General features: G+C 37.1%; 1 protein-coding gene across 2 annotated transcripts in view; it reads right to left on the reverse strand.

The window, feature by feature from the left end:
- BRWD1 (bromodomain and WD repeat domain containing 1) overlaps window positions 1-20308 on the reverse strand; it is a 131731-nt gene that overhangs the window by 94895 nt on the left and 16528 nt on the right. For both annotated transcript variants that reach the window (XM_012445341.2, XM_012445336.2), the window contains exons 6-13: window positions 18989-19087; window positions 18473-18633; window positions 17068-17289; window positions 6215-6315; window positions 4667-4737; window positions 2714-2814; window positions 1307-1347; window positions 206-304 (exon numbers count right to left, since the gene is read on the reverse strand). In XM_012445341.2, the coding sequence (XP_012300764.1) occupies window positions 206-304; window positions 1307-1347; window positions 2714-2814; window positions 4667-4737; window positions 6215-6315; window positions 17068-17289; window positions 18473-18633; window positions 18989-19087 (895 nt within the window). The remainder of the gene's footprint in view (window positions 1-205; window positions 305-1306; window positions 1348-2713; window positions 2815-4666; window positions 4738-6214; window positions 6316-17067; window positions 17290-18472; window positions 18634-18988; window positions 19088-20308) is intronic.

Below are 20308 nucleotides of genomic sequence, written 5' to 3' on the forward strand. Positions count from 1 at the left end.
GCACATGTTATTCTTTGCTACATAAATGTAAGGATAAATTAATCTGGATATCTGTTCACCAGATACGAAGTAGGCAGTTACTCACTTAAACCACAGCTCTTCATAATAGAAGGCAGCTATAATTCCCTCAACAAAATAACCACTGAGAGACAGAAACGCAGTTCAAACACTTACGATGCACCTACTTCTAACAATCCCAACTTACCCTGAGATTCTAGTAGACATATCCAATAAAATGCTCCTCCATTCTAACTGCTCAAATCTCCAAATCCGTGCTGTTCCATCTCTGCTACCACTTAGGAACCTTAAAACATTTAGAACAGGATCTTATTATATTCACACACTTTCCAGCAAGGGCTATAATAAAAATCACATGGAAAAAAGTCTGTAATGTAGCTGTCCTGACAACAGGACAATCCAGTTAATTCAAAAGACAGGTATAGTGTTAATTCAAATTTAGAGCTTATCTGGATAGGGAAAAAATCTGATTTGCTATGATTTGCCTGGCCCTATGAAATAAAACATCTCAAACTCAATTGATAGCTTTTCAAACAGATTAAGTTTTGAGAATACAATGTGCTAGGGAAAAAATCTGATTTGCTATGATTTGCCTGGCCCTGTGAAATAAAACACATCTCAAACTCAATCAATAGCTCTTCAAACAGATTAAGTTTTGAGAATACAATGTGCAAGAATGTAGAGAAGAAAAAAAACAAAAGCTTTCAAGTATAGGAAAATAAACTCAATAGCTCCATTTTAAACATCTTAGTTATTAATTCAAATTAATTCATGCTGGACACTGTGTAAAAATAAATCAATCTATTAACAAATTAAGGTGTCAACAATTAGCTTAGCAAAGGTACCTGACACACAATGGAGACAAAGGAGGAGGATATCATTTAAGTAATAATTTCTTTGCAGGATATATCACAGTGGTTTCTTAGAAAAAATTTTTAACTACCCAAACAGACAAGGCTGACCAACATGGAGAAACGCTGTCTCTACTAAAAATACAAAAATTAGCCAGGCCTGGTGGCACATGACTATAATCCCAGGTACTTGGGAGGCTGAGGTAGGAGAATCACTTGAACCCAAGAGGTAGAGGTTGCAGTGAGCCAAGATCGCGCCATTCATTGCACTCCAGTCCGGGCAACGAGCGAAACTCCATCTCAAAAAAATAAATAAATAAATAAATAATAATAATATACAGGTAATAAATATACAAAAAATGACAGGTTAGCTATACTAATACATAGCACATTATATTTGCCTAATAGCACACACACACACAATTACACACACTTACCGATCACCATTGTTACAAAATTGGATACTATCTACTTTATCCTAAAGTAGAAAAGGGGGAAAAGGACAAATACAAAAATGATTATCTACATGGTCTCTGAATCGGAAAAAAACCGAAGTTTTAATGCTAGAAGTCTATTTGCCTTAACAAGCAAAATTTGCACTTGCGTTGCTTAGCCCCATCATTCAACATGTTTTATTGGACTAACTACAAACCTAACAAGACCACTAAAATACAGCTTTGATTTAAAAGAAAGGCACATCCAACAGGAAAAAAAAACCTTGCTTATAAAATTAAAGCCGTATTTATAGTTACATCTGTTTAAAATGACTTATATAAAAGTGAAATGCGTGGCAAGTGGTCAAAATATAGACTTTAAAGCACCTAAAAACAAGGCATTTTACACAAAAATTGCTTTTTTAAGTTACTTAAATCTGTATGTATCAAATAACCCCTGGGTGTGGCACAGCTTCCCAAAAGCTTCAAACAGAAGAAAAGATGACCTGATCCCTGACCAGTACTTCAGAACACTGACAGTTTTCTATCTTACTGTACGTTAATAAAACTGCATTCTTATTTCACGGGCTTCGGTAGATAAGCAGGCCCACTTAAAATCAACCCACCCAGATCAACTATCATAATCTAGATTTTGAACATAAAGCTAAAATAACTGCGGTAAAATATTAGGCCTCTCAAGTGCTAATCTGAGATGTCAATTGCATCCCTCCCTTTTAAATATAATTCCTCACATGCTTAAAGTTAGAATGAAATTAACAAAAACTGTATTATACCCAGATACTTTCATTGTTATAAATATACAAACAGGCCGGGCGCGGTGGCTCATGCCTGTAATCCCAGCACTTTGGGAGGCCGAGGCGGGTGGATCACGAGGTCAAGAGATCGAGACCATCCTGGTCAACATGGTGAAACCCCGTCTCTACTAAAAATACAAAAAATTAGCTGGGCACGGTGGCACGTGCCTGTAATCCCAGCTACTCAGGAGGCTGAGGCAGGAGAATTGCCTGAACCCAGGAGGCGGAGGTTGCGGTGAGCCGAGATCACGCCATTGCACTCCACCCTGGGTAACAAGAGCAAAACTCCGTCTCAAAATAAATAAATAAATAAATAAACAAGCAAACAAACAAACAAACATCTCTAGCAAAAGTTTAACTGTCAAATATAATTCGGCAAAAATTTAAAAGACATCATGCACAAGAATAACTTATCTCAGAAATGCAACTATGATTTAATATTTTAAAACTTAGTCCCATCAAAAAGTTGTAAATGACGATTCATATGTTCAACAGAAAAAAAATTAAAAATAAAATTAGAGCCAATAACAATGCCCCTTAGCAATAATAGGAACAGCATTAACAATCTAAAGGATTCTAAAACGTGGATGCTTACAGTGTGGCTTTCAAGTTCCGCGATTTTTTCAGGTGCTTCAAAACCCAAAAAATACATTCTGATTACATGATCAGTACTACCTGTGGCTAAAAACATACCACCTGAAAGGAAAATGTTAAGGTTTAAATGTCCAATTTACAACAAATACCTGAACAAATCAAATTTCTATATTAAAATATAAAAAAAGATCCTTTAAAACTAAGTTTACCTCAACAGTTCCATTTTTTAACTCACTATATAAAGCTTACAAAACTGTATTTGCAGCTTTAATAAACAAAATTAATTCAATCTGGATATGTTCACAATCTCCTTTTTTCTTTTTTTTGAGATGAAATCTCGTTCTGTCACCCAGGCTGGAGCCCCCAGTGGTGTGATCTCAGCTCACTGCAACCAGGTTCAAGTCATTCTACTGCCTCAGCCTCCTAAGTAGCTGGGACTACAGGCGCATGCCACAACGCCCAGCTAATTTTTTGTATTTTTAGTAGAGACAATGTCTCATCATGTTAGTCAGGATGGTCTTCAACTGCTGACCTCAGGTGATCCACCCACCTCAGCCTCTCAGTGTTGGGATTACAGCCCCAAGCCACCTGGTGGACCGGGAACATGGTCTCACTCTGTCACCCAGGCTGGAGTGCAGTGGTGCAATCACAACTCACTGTACCCTCAACCACCTGGACCCAAGCAATACTCCCACCTAGTCTCCTGAGTAGCTGGGACCACAGGTGTGCACAATGCCCAGGTAATTTTTGTCTTTTTTTTTTTAAAGATGGGGTCTCCCTATGTTGCCCGGGCTGGGCTTGAATTCCTGGGCTGAAGCAATCCTCCCACCTTAGCCTACCAAAGTACTGAGACTACAGGCGTGAGTCACTGTGCCTGGCCTCCGGCTCTGTATTATTAAGGGTGGCAATATGCCAATTAAGCACCAGTGTTCTAAAAATATATTTAAGAAAAGGGGTTCTGAGGCCCGGGCACAGTGTCTGGCACCTGTAATCCTGCACTTTAGGAGGTCAAGGTGGGTGGATGACCTGAGGTTGGAAGTTCAAGACCAGCCTGACCAACATGGTGAAACCCCGTCTCTACTAAAAATACAAAAAATTAGCTGGGCATGGTGGCGCGTGCCTGTAATCCCAGCTACTCAGGAGGCTGAGGCAGGAGAATTGCCTGAACCCAGGAGACGGAGGTTGCGGTGAGCCGAGATCGTGCCATTGCACTCCAGCCTGGGTAACAAGAGCGAAACTCCATCTCAAAAAAAAAAAAAAAAAAAAAAAATACAAAAAAAATTAGCTAGGCATGGTGGCACATGCCTGTAATCCAAGCTACTCGGGAGACTGAGGTGGGAGGATTGAACCCAGGAGGCTGAGGTCGCGGTGAGCCGATATCGCACCATTGCACTCCAGCCTGGGCAACAAGAGTAAAACTCTGTCTCAAAAGAAAAGTTGGGGGGGGGGGGCGGGGCTCTGCTTTCTAAACAACATTACATACCTCATTGTATGAGGGAAAAGTCTTTGATCTAGCCTAAAAACAGAAAGGTTACCACACAAGTTCACTGTACAAAAAATGAAAAAGAGTAATTTCACCAAGATATTATGTGTGAGAAATAAATTTAAACTATGAAACATACAGTTTAGCCTAGTCAAAGAAAATCACAATTTTAGATTATCATACACATAGGATTGGCATAGGAATCACTTGTGTGGACACCTCAAGCCTCCCTTTTACCAGCCATCTCTTACATCACTGACTGATTACTACCAGAAATCAGAGAAAGGCAGAATGGAGGACTAGAAGACAAGAACAAGGCTAACAAAATGATCATCATAAATTCAACCTAATGAAATAAACATCAGAAGTCATTTAACATGTATCTAATAAAGGTTCTTAGCAATAAGGTGGTCATTTAATAAATGCTTTAAAAAAAAGAAAAACTAAGAAAAAATGTGAAAAAGTTCTTACCAACACTAAAAGAAGAACAAAGCATTTGAACGCCTGGCCTAGGCTTTTCAGTGAACTTCAGGGGACGGGGGCTTTAAAAGAAGAAGATGTTGCTTTAAAATATTTTATTTTACCACATTAACACAGTTTAAAATATTGGTTTTAATATGGCATATTTAAATATTATAATTTTTTTAAGAGACAGGGTCTCGCTATGCTGCCCAGACTGGACACAAACTCTTGGGCTCAAGGGAGCCTGCAGCCTCAGCCTCCCTAGTGGCTGGGGAACAAAGGCACAGGACACCCAGCTATAATCTTATTTCTTTAATACCTTATTGCATATTAAATATTTCCACATATTTCCAGGTACATTTTACAAAATATAAAAAGATCAAATTAATCATATTTCCTTTAACCCAATACACTCAAAATATCAATATGTAATACATATTAATAAAATTATAAGATACTTTAGATTATTTCATATTAAGTCTTTGCATTTTCCAGTGTGTATCTGACACTCAAAATACATCTCAATTTGACAATTCAGTTTTCATCAAAAATATTTTATTTATATTTGGATTTCCCAAAATTTGTTGAAAATTTCACATACTCAAGTTGTTAAAGACATATTTAAGACTTTTCTAATAGGCAGGCACAGTAGCTCATGCCTGTAATCCCAACACTTTGGGAGGCCAAGGTGGATGGATCACCTGAGGTCAAGAGTTCGAGACCAGCCTGGCCAACCTGCTGAAACCTCCATCTCTACTAAAAATACAAAAATTAACTGGGCGTGGTGTCGTGCACCTGTAGTCCCAGCTACTCAGGAGGCTGAGATAGTATAAGCACTTGAACCTGGAAGGCAGAGGTTGCAGTGAGCTGAAATCATGCCATTGAACTCCAGCCTAGGCGACAGAGCAAGACTCCAGCTCAAAAAAAATAATAATAATAATAAGGAAAAATGGCCGGGCGTGGTGGCTCACGCCTGTAATCCAAGCACTTTGGAAGCCAAGGCGGGTGGATCACCTGAGGTCAGGAGTTCAAGACCAGCCTGACCAACATGGTAAAACTCCATCTTTTTAAAAAAAAAAAAAAAAAAAGGAAAAAGGAATTTCTAAAAACTGGATCAACTATAAGTTTTTAAATTTAAATTATCAATTCAGTTCCTCAATTGCACTAGCCTCATTTAAAGTGCTCAATGATCATGTGTGGCTAGTAACTACTTACTATATTAGACAGCATAGGTCTACAAGACAGGTCTTAAGACTCTCAAATGTTCACACCTGAATTTCCAATTATACACCTATTTTTTTCAATGCCTTACTTTGTCTTTACAAAAATGTGCTAAGATAGAAAAGCTATGCTTCTTTTACAAATTAAACTATCTAAATAAATTCTAAACAGGAAATAGTCAATATGGTACATATGCTACATATAATAAAAATTAAGTTCAAAGGTAAAAAAGCAACCACAATATATAATTTCTCTTAATAATCAAACTTCATTTCATTAGACTAAACTGTAACTACATTAAAGAAGAAAACGTGTTACATACTTAAAGCCGCTTACCTAAATTTCAAGGATTCTAAATCCCATTGCCAAAAGCAAACTGTCCCATCAGCACCAGTGGAAACCATGTATCTCTGAGAGCCTTTGGCCATCGGGCTAAACTAAAAAGTAAAACATATACAATTCAGTTTCCAGAACTTCTGCTTAAGTTACAGTTTAATAGTCTTCCAAAGTTAACTTCAATTGACACTCTAAAGAAATAAAACATAAGAAATCCAAAATATAGGTAATACTATTGTAGTCAAAAAGTCATAACCTCCCCACATTATACATAACATGTTCTCAATAAGCTATTTTCAGAACTAATAAACAAGATTGCCCAGAAAAACTTAAGCAAGGTGAAGATCTAGTCCTACTAGATATTAAAGCATATCACAGAGCCTCAATAATTAAAACAATCAGACATAATAGGGTACATTGACAGAATGACCAATGGAAAAAATGTCAAGGCCAAAACTAGACCCTATTCAACTTTGGAAAACTAACTGGTAGACTGAAAGACCAGCTTGGGCAACACAGCAAGACCCTGTCTCTACAAAAAATTACGAATTAACTGGGTGAGGTGGCACGCACCTATAGTCCCAGCTACTCAGAAGGCTAAAGCAGGAGGATGACTTGAGCCCACAAGTTTGAGGCCAAATGAGCTATGATTACACCACTGCACTCCAGCCTGAGCAACAGAGAGACCCTGCCTATGGGAGAGGTGAGAGAACCTCCATACTGTTTTCCATAATAGTTGTACTAATTTACATTCCCACCAACAATGCCTAAGAGTTCCCCTTTCTCCACATCCTTGCCAACATTTGTTATCCTTTGTCTTTTTGAGAACCGCCATTCCAACTAGGGTGAGGTAGTATCTCACTGTGGTTTTGATTTCCATTTTCCTGATATTAGTGATGTTAAGCATATTTTCATATATCTGTTGGCCATTTGTATGTTTTAAGAAATGTCTATTCAGGTCTTTTGCCCATTTTTTAATTGAATTTTTTTTCTACTGAGTTGAGTTTCTTACGTGTTCTGGATATTAACCCTCTGTCAGATGCATATAGTTTACAAATACTTTCTCCTCTCCTCAGGTTGTCTCTTCAATCTATACTGACTGTTTCCTTTGCCATAGAGAAGCTTTGCAGTTTGATAATATAATCCCATTTGTCTGTTTTTGCTTTTGTTGCCTAAACTTCTGGGTATATATCCAAAGGGAAATGCAATCAGTATGTTGAAGAGATAACTGCACTCCCATGTTTACTGCAGTGCTATTCATAATAGTCAAGATTAATCAACCTAAACACCCATCTACAGATGAATGAACAAAGAAAATGCAGAATGCAGTGTACACACACACACACACACACACACACACACACACAATGGAACATTATTCAGCCGTGAAACAGAATACTATTCTGTCATTTGCGGTAATATGGATGAACCTAAACCCCATTATGTTAAGAGAAACAGCCAGGCACAAAAAGGCAAACACTGTGTAATCTCACTCATGAATTTTAAAAGTTACTTTCACAGAAGCAGAGAATAGAATAGTGGTTACCTACAACTGGGGAGTATGGGGGAAGGGGGACCACAAGAAGCTGTTTCAATGGGTATTAAGTTACAATCAGACAGGAAGAGTAAGTTCTGGTGTTCTATTACACAGTAAGGTGAGTACAGCAAATAACAATGTGATGGACATTTCAAGATAGCTAGAAGAGAAAATTTTGAATATTACCACAACAAATAAATAGTAAATGCTTAAAGTGATGGATATGATAATTACCCTCATTTGATCCTTATACAATGTATACATGTACTGAAACATCACACTGTATTCTGTCTTTCTTTACAATTATTATAAGTCAACTAAAAACAAAAAACTTAAAAAGAATGTAGGTTGGGTGTGGTGGCTCACACCTATAATCGCAGCACTTTGGAAGACAAGGCAAAACCCCATCTCTACCAAAAAAAAACCACACACAAAAAAGAAACTTAGCCAGTTATACTGGCATGCACCTATAGTAGCAGATACTCAGGCGGCCGAGGCCGGAGGATCGCTTGAGCCCAGCAGACAAAGGTTGCAGTGAGCCATGATCATACCACTGCACTCCAGCCTCAGCAACAGAGTAAGAGTCTGTCTTAAAAAAAAAAAAAGGTGGGGGGGCGGGGGCTGGGTGGGCAGGTGCCAAGAATCTCCCAGCCCACCCTGTAGCCCACCTGCCAGTTAAAATTATTAAAAAAATTTTAAAAAGAAAAAAGGGGAAAAAAAAGAATGTATTCATCAAGGTCAAATGTAGTTAGCTGTCCTGTTAACTGTTAAAATGCAAATCTTTTCCTGTATGCTCATTCATGCATTCATACAACATAAAACTCACCATATTAACCATTTTAAAGTGCACAATTCAGTGGCATCTAGTGCAAGCACAATGCTGTGCAGCCATCACCACTATCTAAGGTGAAGCTATTACTTCACAAGATAAACTGCAACTTGTCAAGGCATTTTTCAATTCTCTTGGATTTTAAGTAGGCAACCAAACTATTAGAAAATAAAAATTCTCTTTCCACTATTTGTACATTTTTGTTCTTTCTTGACTAGCAACACTAAAAAAATGAACAACTGCAGTAATAGAATAGTGTTTATTTTCTGCAAATATTTAATTTTGTAATATTTTTAATCTAGATAAAAGTCATAATAGTACGATGAGCACCTATATACTGGTCATCAAGATTCACCAATGGTTAACAGGGTGCCACACTTGCTTCTTGATGTAGATATCATACTGACATGAACCATCCAAATCTACCTTGCAGACATCACATCACTTCAGCCCTAAAACCCTCACTGTGTATCTCCTAACAATAACATTTTCCTACATTACTACAATATGGTTATCAATACTTAAGAAATTTAATATTGATAAAGTATGTAATCCATTCAAATTTCCCAAATTTCTGAAACATCCTTTACAGCTTTTTTCTCCTGTAAAGCCAGAACCTAAATCAAGGCTCACACATTAACCCTTTTCCTGAGGTTCTTTATGAAAAAGCTCTCCACCTTTCTTAAAATCAGACTTTTGAGGAATCAGATTTGTTTCACAGACTATTTCTCAATTTGGATTTGTCTGATTGCTTCCTTGGGAGATTAGGGCCAAAGAATTTTTACCTAAATAATAAGTAGGTAGAGAAAATGTTTAACTACACATACAATGCATTTCATAGTTAGAAGTCAATTCAGATTTTCTTTTTGGGTCAGTCTTGGTGTTTTTCTCTGTATTTACCTTCAAAATTTTCCTTTATAAAGCGGCTTAAAATACCCTATTTTTATTATCTGAAGGACCTGTAGTGATATTCCTTTTTCAAATCTGGTTTTTGTCACGTTTCTTTTTTGCTCCCTGATTAATCTTTTACAAATATTTTTAGTCTTTCAAAGAACTTTTGGCTTTGTTGATCCTTGCTACTGTTTTGCACATTTTCTATCCTTAATTTCTGTACTTATCTTCATAATTTATTTCTTGTTTGTTCTTTCCCTAACTTCTTAAGAAATACACTTCAGCTTTTTAATACATGAATTGGGTGTATTATTTCCCCTTCAGTACAACTTCAACTGAGTATATATTGCTGTGAAACAACTTAACTCAAAAAGTTAGCTGCTTTAAACAACGATAAATATTCATTATCTCACAGTATCTACGGGTCAAGAACTCAACAGCAGCTTAGCTAGGTAGGTCTGGCTCAGTGTCGAGGCTGCAACACGCAGTCAAGGTGTTGACCTGGGCCACAGTCACATAAAGCCTTAACTGGGAATGGGGGATCTGCTTCCAAAATGGCTTACTCACATGGCTACAGCAGAAGACATCAGTTACTACCATGAAGACCTTTCCATAGGGCAGTTTGACTGTACAATCCACCTGACAACTGGCTTCCCCCAAGACCAGTGATTAAAGAAGAGTAAGACAAAAGCTATCTTATTGTTGTGTAGAGTAATTTCAGAAACATGAAAAGTCACACTACACTATTTTCTCAGTATCTTTAAGTTCACAGGTCAACCCTATTCAGCAAGGAGACTACAGTGGCCTGAGTGCCAGGAGGTAAGAATCACTGGGCACCACCTTGAAGGCTGGCTCCCAAAGAGTACCTCCCACAAGTTTTAATATGTAATGTTTTCATTTGTAATTTTTTCATTATTAATCAGTTTGAAATATTCTTAAATGTCTATTGTGATTTTTTTTTATGTATGGATTTATTTAGAAGTAGAGCTGACCCTTGAACAACACAGGGGTTAGGGTGTCAACCCCCCACGCAGTTGAAAATCTACATGTAATTTTTGACTCCCGAAAAACGTAACTATTAGTTAAGCCTTACCAATAGCATGAACAGTCTATTAGCACATATTTTTGTATATGTATTATATATTGTATTCTTATAAAAAGTAAGCTAGAGAAAAGAAAATGTTATCAAGAAAATTGTAAGGAAGAGAAAGCGTATTTACTATTAAGTAGAAGTGGATCATCTTAAAGGTCTTCATCCTCATTTTCTTCATGTTGAATAGGCTGAAGAGGAGGAGGAGGAATAAGAGGAGGGGTTGGTCTTGCTATCTCAGGGGTGACAGAGGTGGAAGGAAATCTACATATAAGTAGATCCATCCAATTCAAACCCATATTGTTGAAGGGTCAACTATACATTACTTATTTTACAAAAAGTGAGAATTATCTGTTATTAATTCTGGCTGTTAGTAATTTCTGGATTAATTACACTGTTGTCAGAGAACATACTTAGAATTATTTGAGACTTGCTTTAGACAAGTTATGTATTTGCAAGTAATATGTTTATATTGATATTTAATATCCTAGTACCATCTCAGTACTATTTCTTTTTCTCCTCCTTGTTTTACTTTCTTTATTAGTACATATTTCCCACCTCTACTAAGCCTAGTAGTTATGCAGTCTCTTGCTATTCTTTTGGCTGTTATTCTAGAGATTTCAAAATGCATCTTCATCTTAAAGTCTAACGCAAATTTGTATTTTTTTATTTCCCACTTCTTGAACAATGCAAAGATCTTAGAATACTGAAGTTACCTTCTGCTGATATGCACACTATTAAATCTTTAATTCCATATGTATTTTGAAGCCCAGAAGTTACTTATCTTATACAGCCAAGGTTTATTTCCATTTACCCACACATTTCTTTTTTCTCTCTTAACAATTCATTCCTTCTTGCATCTCCAAGTTTCTACCTAGCTACCTTCTACCGACCTTCTCCACCTAAAGAATATTACTTAGAATTACCTTTAATGTTGTTCCATGGCTAAGAAATTCTCAACTTGTCTAAGTATGCATTTAATATACTTTCATTCTTCAATGATATATTTTTAATAGGTTCGAAATTATTGACTGGCATTTTCTATTAGCAATTTAAAAATATTACTTCTTTGTCTATCGAATTCCATTACTTCTATTAAGAAACTAGCAAGCAGTCTTATTATTCCTCTGTTTTGTCCTAGGGTTGCAAAGATTACTCATTGTATTTGATTCTTCCAGTTCACTAATTCTCTCTTCAGTTTCATCAGTTGTGTCCAGATGCTGTTAAAATCACCCACTGAGTTCTTAAATTCAATTATATATTTCAATTTCTTCTAATTTTTACTTCTCTGCTGAAATCTTTATATTGCTTTTTATTTCATTTTTGTGTATATTCTCAGCCCAAAATGTCATTTATATTGCTTTTAATTAGTTAAACTTATTAAGTATGGGTATTTCCGATAATATCTTGAACATCCATTGTCTGGATCCTCCAAGTCTATTTCCTAGACATAGAGTCATATTCTGTCTCCCAGGCTGGAGTGCAGTGGTACAATCTTGGTTCACTACACCCTCCGCCTCCTGGGCTCAAGCGATTCGCGTACCTCAGCGTCCTGAGTAGCTGGGACTACAGGCGTGTGCCACCAAACCCAGCTAATTTTTGTATTTTTAGTAGAGATGGGGTTTTGCCATGTTGGCTTGGCTGGTTTCAAACTCCTGACCTCAAGTAATCTGCCTATCTCAGCCTTCCAAAGTGCTGGGATTACAGGCATGAGCCACCATACCTGGCCTCCTCTGAGTCTATTTCTATCATGTGTTGTTTCTCCTGGTTCTGATCATGTTTGTCTCCTTTTGTATAATATATTTGAATGTTAATCATATGTAGAGAATTAAAAAGAATGAGGCTATAGATGTTATCTTCCTCTAAAGTAACTTCTACCTTTAGACTGCAGCAAGATCAAAGGCACCAGCAATCCCAGATTATCTTACCTACAAGCATTAAAATGACTTGAAGCTGGGATTCAGTTTCTATGAAGGTAGATTTATTCTGATTCATCCTTACTCCTAGGATTAAACTCCTGTGGTTCCCAACCTCAAGGCAGGGGCTCTTACCAAGACCTCTTTCTCCCTAACAGGCTCCGAACCCCAATTTTTATCCACCCCTAACCCGACGAATTTCTGCAAGAATCCTGTTAAGCATCTCAGCTCTCTCTTCTGAAATTGGAAAATGCCTCTAAACTAAAGATTGCTCCCTCTCTAAGCTTTCCTCATCTATAAGATGTTGAGAATCTCAATTTCTCATTATATAGGTACTTCAGATATCTTTTCACCTCTGTCCAGCTTTTCTAGTTATTCATAAAATGGAAATCTAAGTCAAAACTACCTATGCATTATGTCTTTCACTACTGAGGAATGTTCATTTTCTAATCTTTTAGACAAAAAAGAGATTCTATACCTCTGGTTATAACGTGTCTATGCTTTATTATTCAAATTGTTTAGAATGTATATTATATTAAGTGACCTTTTAAAATGCTATCCTGGCAGAGCATGATGACCCATGTCTATAATTCCAGCACTTGAAGAGGCCACAGCAAGAGGATCGCCTGAGCTCAGAAGTTCAAGACCAGCTTGAGCAACAAAGTGAGATCCCCATTTCTAGAAAAAATAAAATAATTAGCTGGGTGTGGTGACACCTGCCTGTAGTCCCAGCTACTTGAGAGGCTAAGGTGGAATGATTGTTTTGAAACCCAGGAAGTTGAGCCTATAGTGAGCTATGATTGTGTCACTGCACTCCAGCCTGTGTGACAGAGTGAGAACTTGTCTCACAAGATAAACAAAATAAAATGCTATCCTTGAGAAAGGTGCATAATAAAGTATTACCAGTGATTACTTCTAGATGGTAAGAATGCTAGGTTTTTTTCTTTTTGAGATAGGATCTCACTCTGTCACCCAGGCTGAGTGCAGTAGCACAATCATGGCTTACTGCAACCTCCACCTCCCAGGCTCAAGCAATCGCCTCACCTCAGCTTCCCGAGTAGCTGGGACTAGAGGCACACGCAACCACATCTGGCTAATATTTTTTGTATTTTTTTTTTTTTTGTAGAGATGGGGTTTCACCATGTTGCCTAGTCTGGTCTTGAACTCCTGGGCTCAAGCAATCCACCTACCTCAGCTTCCCAGAGTGGTAGGACTACGGGCATGAGCCACTGCACCCAGCATGAATTTTTCTATAAATATTTTACAGCCAGGCGGGGTGGATCATGCCTGTAAACCCAACACTTTGAGAGGCCTAGGTGAGTGGATCACTTGAGGTTGGGAGTTTGAGACCAGCCTGACCAACATGGTGAAACCCCATCTCTTCTAAAAATAAAAAATTAGCTGGGCATGGTGGTGCAAGCCTGTAATCCTAGCTACTCAGGAGGCTGAGGCAGGAGAATCACTTGAACCCAGGAGGTGGAGGCTGCAATGAGCTGAGATCATGACATTGCACTCTAGCATGGGTACAGAGAAAGACTCTATCTCAAAACATTAAAACACACACACACACACACAAATTGGCCAGCCACAGTGGCTCACACCTGTAATCCCAGCACTTTGGGAGGCCAAGGCAGGCGGATCACCTGAAGTCGGGAGTTCAAGACCAGCCTGACCAACATGGAAAAACACCGTCTCTACTAAAAATACAAAATTAGTTGAGCATGTTGGCGCATGCCTGTAATCCTAGCTACTTGGGAGGCTGAGGCAAGAGAATCATTTGAACCTAGGAGGCAGAGGTTGTAGTTAGCCAAGATAGTGCCATTGCACTCCAGGCTGGGCAACAAGAGCAAAACTCCGTCTCGAAAAAAAAAAAAAGAATTTTTGTACTTGTACCCATTCTTTATAAACAGAAAAAAAATTACTATTATTAAAAAATAGTTTTTGTAGACCACTAACAGCAAGGAAGAGTACATAAAAAAGATTAAGACCTAAAATCATGTGTTTGACTTTGAACTTCAAAGTAACCACTAACAAGCAAAGCTGAATCTTCTGATGGTATAAAAATGTACTACTATCCGAGTAATTTTTCAGAAACATTCAGTAGGTGATAAACGCATGTGAGCCCCCGTTACAAGAAGAATCATTTCAGAGAGGACCAGAATTCCACTTTCACTCTCAAGAATTCAAGACAGGCACCCTCTCAAAGTATAAATTTTCTTATTTACTACTATATTGTCAATACATTCATACAAGCTATAAAATGTTAACAGTGAAACCTTGCTAGAATTTGAATTAATTTTCAAACTATAAAATCTTCCAGAGAACAGTATACTTCTTAACTAAAACTAAGTGGACAAACCAAAAATCTTGCTTAAACTTCCAAAATAAAATACTACCTCAGTGTGGGGTGGTGGCTCAGGCTTGTGATTCCAGCACTTTGGTAGGTCGAGGCTGGAGGATTGCTTGATCCCAGGAAATCAAGAATAGCCTGGGCAACATGGCTAGATTCCATCCCTATAAAAAATTTAAACAGGCTGGGCACGGTGGCTCACATCTGTAATCCCAGCACTTTGGAAGGCCAAGGCAGGCGGATCACCTGAGATCAGGAGTTTGAGACCACCCTGGCCAACATGGTGAAACCCTACCTCTACTAAAAATACAAAAATCAGCTGGGTGTGGTGGCATGTGCCTGTAATCCCCAGCTACTTGGGAGGCTAAGGCAGGAGAATCAGCTTGAACTTGGAAGTCAGGGGTTGCAGTGAGCCAAGATCGCACCACTGCACTCCAGGCTGGGCAACAAAGTGAGACTCCGTCTCTAAAAAACAAAGATTTAAACAGCCAGGGTTGGTGGCACACACCTGTGGTCCTAGCTACTTGAGAGATTGAGTTGGGCAGACCTTGACCCCCGGCTGAGGTTACAGTTAGCCATGATCGCGCCACCACACTCCGGCATGGGCCAAAAAAAAAAACCACAAAAAAGAAAACCACTATCTCAATTACAACTATCTTCATCTCAAGATAGCTAGAGCCAAGAACCTCGCACTAGTAAGAGCAGCATTCTCTGTCCCTAGTAACTAATGGATATAAGCCAATGATCACCAGTGTGTAACACAGAAAAACACTAAACATTTTGTGCCTTCTGATGGAAGAACTTACACTGAATGTGATCAATTCTCTATTGGCGATCCTGAAAGCACTGTCCATGGAAAAAGCAGCATCAGCATCTGAAGACTTCTTAAAAATAAAATTCTCACACCCCACCCCAGATGTTTTGAATCAGAATCTTTAAGGGAAGTCCCTAACAATGTTTTAATCAAGTCCTCTAGGTGATTCTCATGCACATTAAAGAGAACCACTGCTCTAAATCCAAAAACCAACTTAATAGAAACACAGAGAAATATATTTAACTACTCCAACAGGATATAGTTTAACAATTGGCAACATCCAAACTGTGGGGAAACTACAGATAACCTAGGTCCTTCAACAAAGAAACTGCAAGATAATGTTTTTTGACTGCATAGATACATAGGTGAAATTTATATTTTAAGTTTCTTTTAGTCCATATCAATCAATTGTAACATGCAGGCTTTGTTCTGCTCCTAATTAAAACGACCTAAATAAAATACCACTTATGAGACAACTGGAAATCAGAACATCAATAAATATTGTGATAACAGTGTTGTAGTTGTTTTAAAAAAGAATCTTTTCCTGCCGTAACAGCTGCTATGGAAAAAAAAGGGGGAAGAGAATCTTTATCTTTTAGAAACACATAAAGAAATACTTGCAAAAGACATGATATAAAATCTAGGATTTGCTTTAAGTATAAGATGAAGCAGTTAGGAAAGAACTGGCCATGGGTTGACAGGTACATAGGGGTTCATTATACTATTCTGCCTACTCCGTGTATGTTCAGAATTATCCTCTGCTTATTGTGAAAAAAACTTTAAATATTTTGCCAAATTAAATCAATTCAGTGGCAGAGAGCAGTGGCTCACGCCTGTATAATCCCAACACTTTAGGAGGCTGAGGCAGGCAAATCACTTGAGGTCAGGAGTTCAAGACCAGCCTGGCCAACATGGTGAAACCCTATCTCTACTAAAGATACACAAAAATTAGCCAGGCATGGTGGTGGACAACCTGCTACTCAGGAAGCAGAGGCACAAGAATCACTTATATCGTAAAGGCGGAGGTTGCAGTGAACCGAGATCATACCATTGCACTCCAGCTCGGGCAATAGAGCAAGACTCAATCTCAAAAAAAAAAAAAAAAAAAAAGAAAAAGAAAAAAAGAGAATCAACTTAGCAAAATCCACAAGTTTTACAGTTGAAAAATAATATATCACCAGTTTGTAACTGACACACATCCAGTTCAACCATAAACCCCCAAAAATCAATAAGCCTTCATGTAAATACGCATTAGATCTTTATTTCATCAGCCTTCCATGATTTGTGGAAGGATGAATATCATTTCTGTTACTTAAAATATATAGTTACTAAAAAACATCTTACTACTTCTCAATTCCAAAGAAACTATTTTAAAGAAAAAGGTAAAAACATATATAGGAATGTGCCCCCTAAGCTAAAAGTTTACCTGTAAAGATGTAATTGATCCTGTGTGTCCTTGGAGCACAGCAACTGGGGCACAAGTCCTCAAGCACCACACTCTAATAATTTTATCACAGCTCCCCGCAGCAATCATTGTATTCTCATAGTTTACTGCCATATCTGATATTTCTGCAGAATGGCCTCTTAATGTAGATAACAAGCGGCCATTATGTGTTGACCAAATCTTTACCAAACAATCATCTGAACCCTAAGGAAAAATATACCCAAAAATTCATGTTAGTACAGCAAATCTTTTAAATAATATTAGAAGAATACCTTTTATATGCCATCCAAATTAACTATCTTTAACTTCTCTCTTTCCAACTATAGAATACTCTGTTATTTATGTAATAAATTATGACTTATAGTCAGAACACTTATGGAAAAATAGCATTTTTCTTTAAAGCAAAGAAAGTCTACATAAAGATACCATCAAGTTATCATTTCTATGGGTCGGACTCCATTATCAACACTATTTTCCCCCCAAGTTTTCTGCAAAGTAGTAAGTCCAACTCAAAGTTCTTGGCTCTCTTATGTCAACTAACAATGGTTAAATGTTAGTCTATTCACATCAAGCTAAAAAATTTGATGAATGTTAGAACAGATCTATATTTCATAATGTGAGAATCAGGACTAAGTTGCAATCCCAAAGACAAAAATGGTGGGAATAGCCTCCTCACAAACAACACAGTCTGAAGTTTACAGTACTAGCCAGCACCCATTCATTCAAGAAACATTTGATTAGCTATTCTGAATTGCACACCTGCAAAATTAAAGTTAGACTTCTCACCTATTCTAATTTACCCTTAAAACATTAAAATGATAAATTCCAAATGTTTTCAGATCGTTTTTTAATACTTACTTGAACACTAATGGGTTATTTTATAATCAATTCATTTTCCTGAACCAGTGATTGGTTAATGTGAACAGGAATCACTTATAGAGGTCTGAGGAGCTTTCTATTTTGGGGGATTTACAGTTAATACATATATTTATTATATGTATTTATATGTATTTAATATAATGTTAATACATTATATTACATATAATACATATATTAATTACAATGTAATACAATTCAGTAAGTCTAGAACATGCTAGAGGGATAGTATTAGGTATGTCTATTTTTAAGCATCCTTAAATATCCCACTTAAGAACCACTACTCTAAATCATTATCTTTCAAACAGCACACAGTCTTGACTATCTTCAGCTGAATCACTTGAAGCACTTATTTGAAAATACAAATTCATGGAAACCACACCATACCTACTGAGTCAAAATCTGTGAGGATGGGAAACAGAATCTACATATTTTGTAAGACTTCCTAGATGATTCTGAAGCACACTAAAGTACTCTAGATTATGAAATCAAGTTTAAAATGTTAACTCACTGTAAAGATTCTATGTCCTGTCCTATCAAATGCTACACAGTAAACAGCAGACAGATGTCCGAGAATCCTTCTGTGCATTTTTATATGTTGATACATAGTTCCCGGAAATGCTGTACTAAAAGTAGAACACCCTGTGAGTTGTTTTCCTCGATGTATCTCCACTAGGAAATAAAAACAATGAAAATGGTTAAGGGAGAGCCAATATGGAAAAATCTAAAACTTGAATAACTACTTCTAGAGGGTTACAAAAATCCATGTTCAAGAAACCCTAAGGACACAATTTCTTCCCAATTCTATTCTTCTATATTCACTGATAGAGACTTCTTACTACAATAAGATTCTTTTTCATTAACTTTATTTTTAGTAATTTAAATTATTTGAAATTTGATACATATTACTATTAAAACAACATTTCAACAAGTATTTCCTTTTAAATTTTAATATAACATTTATAAAGGTTGTTGAGAAATTTAAAAAAGAATGATTTCAGGCATCTTAAAGGCCAACCTTACTTACCAAGATTTGGTGGGGAACCATAATTCACTGGCATTTCAGGAGGTCTTCCTCTATGAAGAGCAGCAAAGGCAGAGCCCTTCCAAACTGTGTGCCTGCAGTCTTTAAAACGAATTTTAGATACACATAAAATCTTGAAAGTTAACCCCAAAAAAGATTTTATAGAATACTTACGTATATTGTAATAAACTGTTTATTCAACATTTACCAACTAATATACTTTAACAGAAAAGCCCTGGAGGTTTATTAGACTATTTCTGAAGGAAAAGAAAATTAAGACATCTCAGATACAGCAGCAACAACAACTAACATTTGTGTAGCACTTTACAATTCACAAAGTGCTTTCAACATACATTATCTCATTGAATCCTCACAACAACCCTGTGAGGTAGGTATTTTTGCCAATTTACAAGTGAGGTAACTGAGGCTCAAAGGTTTCAGGACCTTTAAAGAGATCCACAGAAAATGACTGGTAAAGATGGACCATGAAACCAGATCTTTCAACTCCAAGTCTCATTTGATGCCAAGTAAATGTTTATTTTTCAATGCAGAATTGTATCATACAATATTAAAGATAAGGTCTTACAACTGATCCAACTTTTCAAAAATGGAAGCTTTTATGAGGAAAAATTTGAGTTATATGAAAATTCATGACTTGTTCAGTTTTAAAATTAATTTGGCCAATACTGCCATGACTTTAGTCTCTCTCTTTAGGAAGTACTGATAAATTATATAGCTTTCCCTTCGTTTTAGGATCATAGAAAATCCTCTACTGAAGAACACATATGTAAGATCTGTGAGTCTAAACACTAATTCAAAGTCCATCCCTCCCTGACCTACCAGCAAATGCACTAAGAAAAAAAAGTCTGCTCTCCTCTACAGGAGATGGCAGCAGAATATAGGTTTTAAGCAGTCACACTGTGCCATAAATTAGTTTCTTCACAATTCAGAAAAGAGAAGGAAGGCATCATACTAAACCTCTACTGAGCCTCGGGTGCCCCAAACTAACAGCCATATTGCATTTTACATGAATGGATTCATTGCCACTATCATGACCAAAGAGCAGTTACAAGGCATCCTCCTGTGGTACCAGTACAAAACAAATAGAGAACATGGCCCCTACCCTAGGGCAGCTTGCTAAAGTCTCTTCTAAGGTCTGCCAGTTCTAAATTACTGCTCATCACAAAACAACGACATGGAGCTTGACACAAGTAAAGAAAACAAAGGAAAACAGGCTACTCATTAACTACCATATAACCAGCTAAAATAGAATAATTACAAAGTGAATAGGGACACAGAAGAGGAAGAATATAAACAGTTTCC

Source organism: Aotus nancymaae, unplaced genomic scaffold, assembly GCF_030222135.1.
Source record: "Aotus nancymaae isolate 86718 unplaced genomic scaffold, 86718_ANA_hifiasm-v0.15.2.pri h1tg000022l_1, whole genome shotgun sequence".
Classification (NCBI taxonomy): domain Eukaryota; kingdom Metazoa; phylum Chordata; class Mammalia; order Primates; family Aotidae; genus Aotus; species Aotus nancymaae.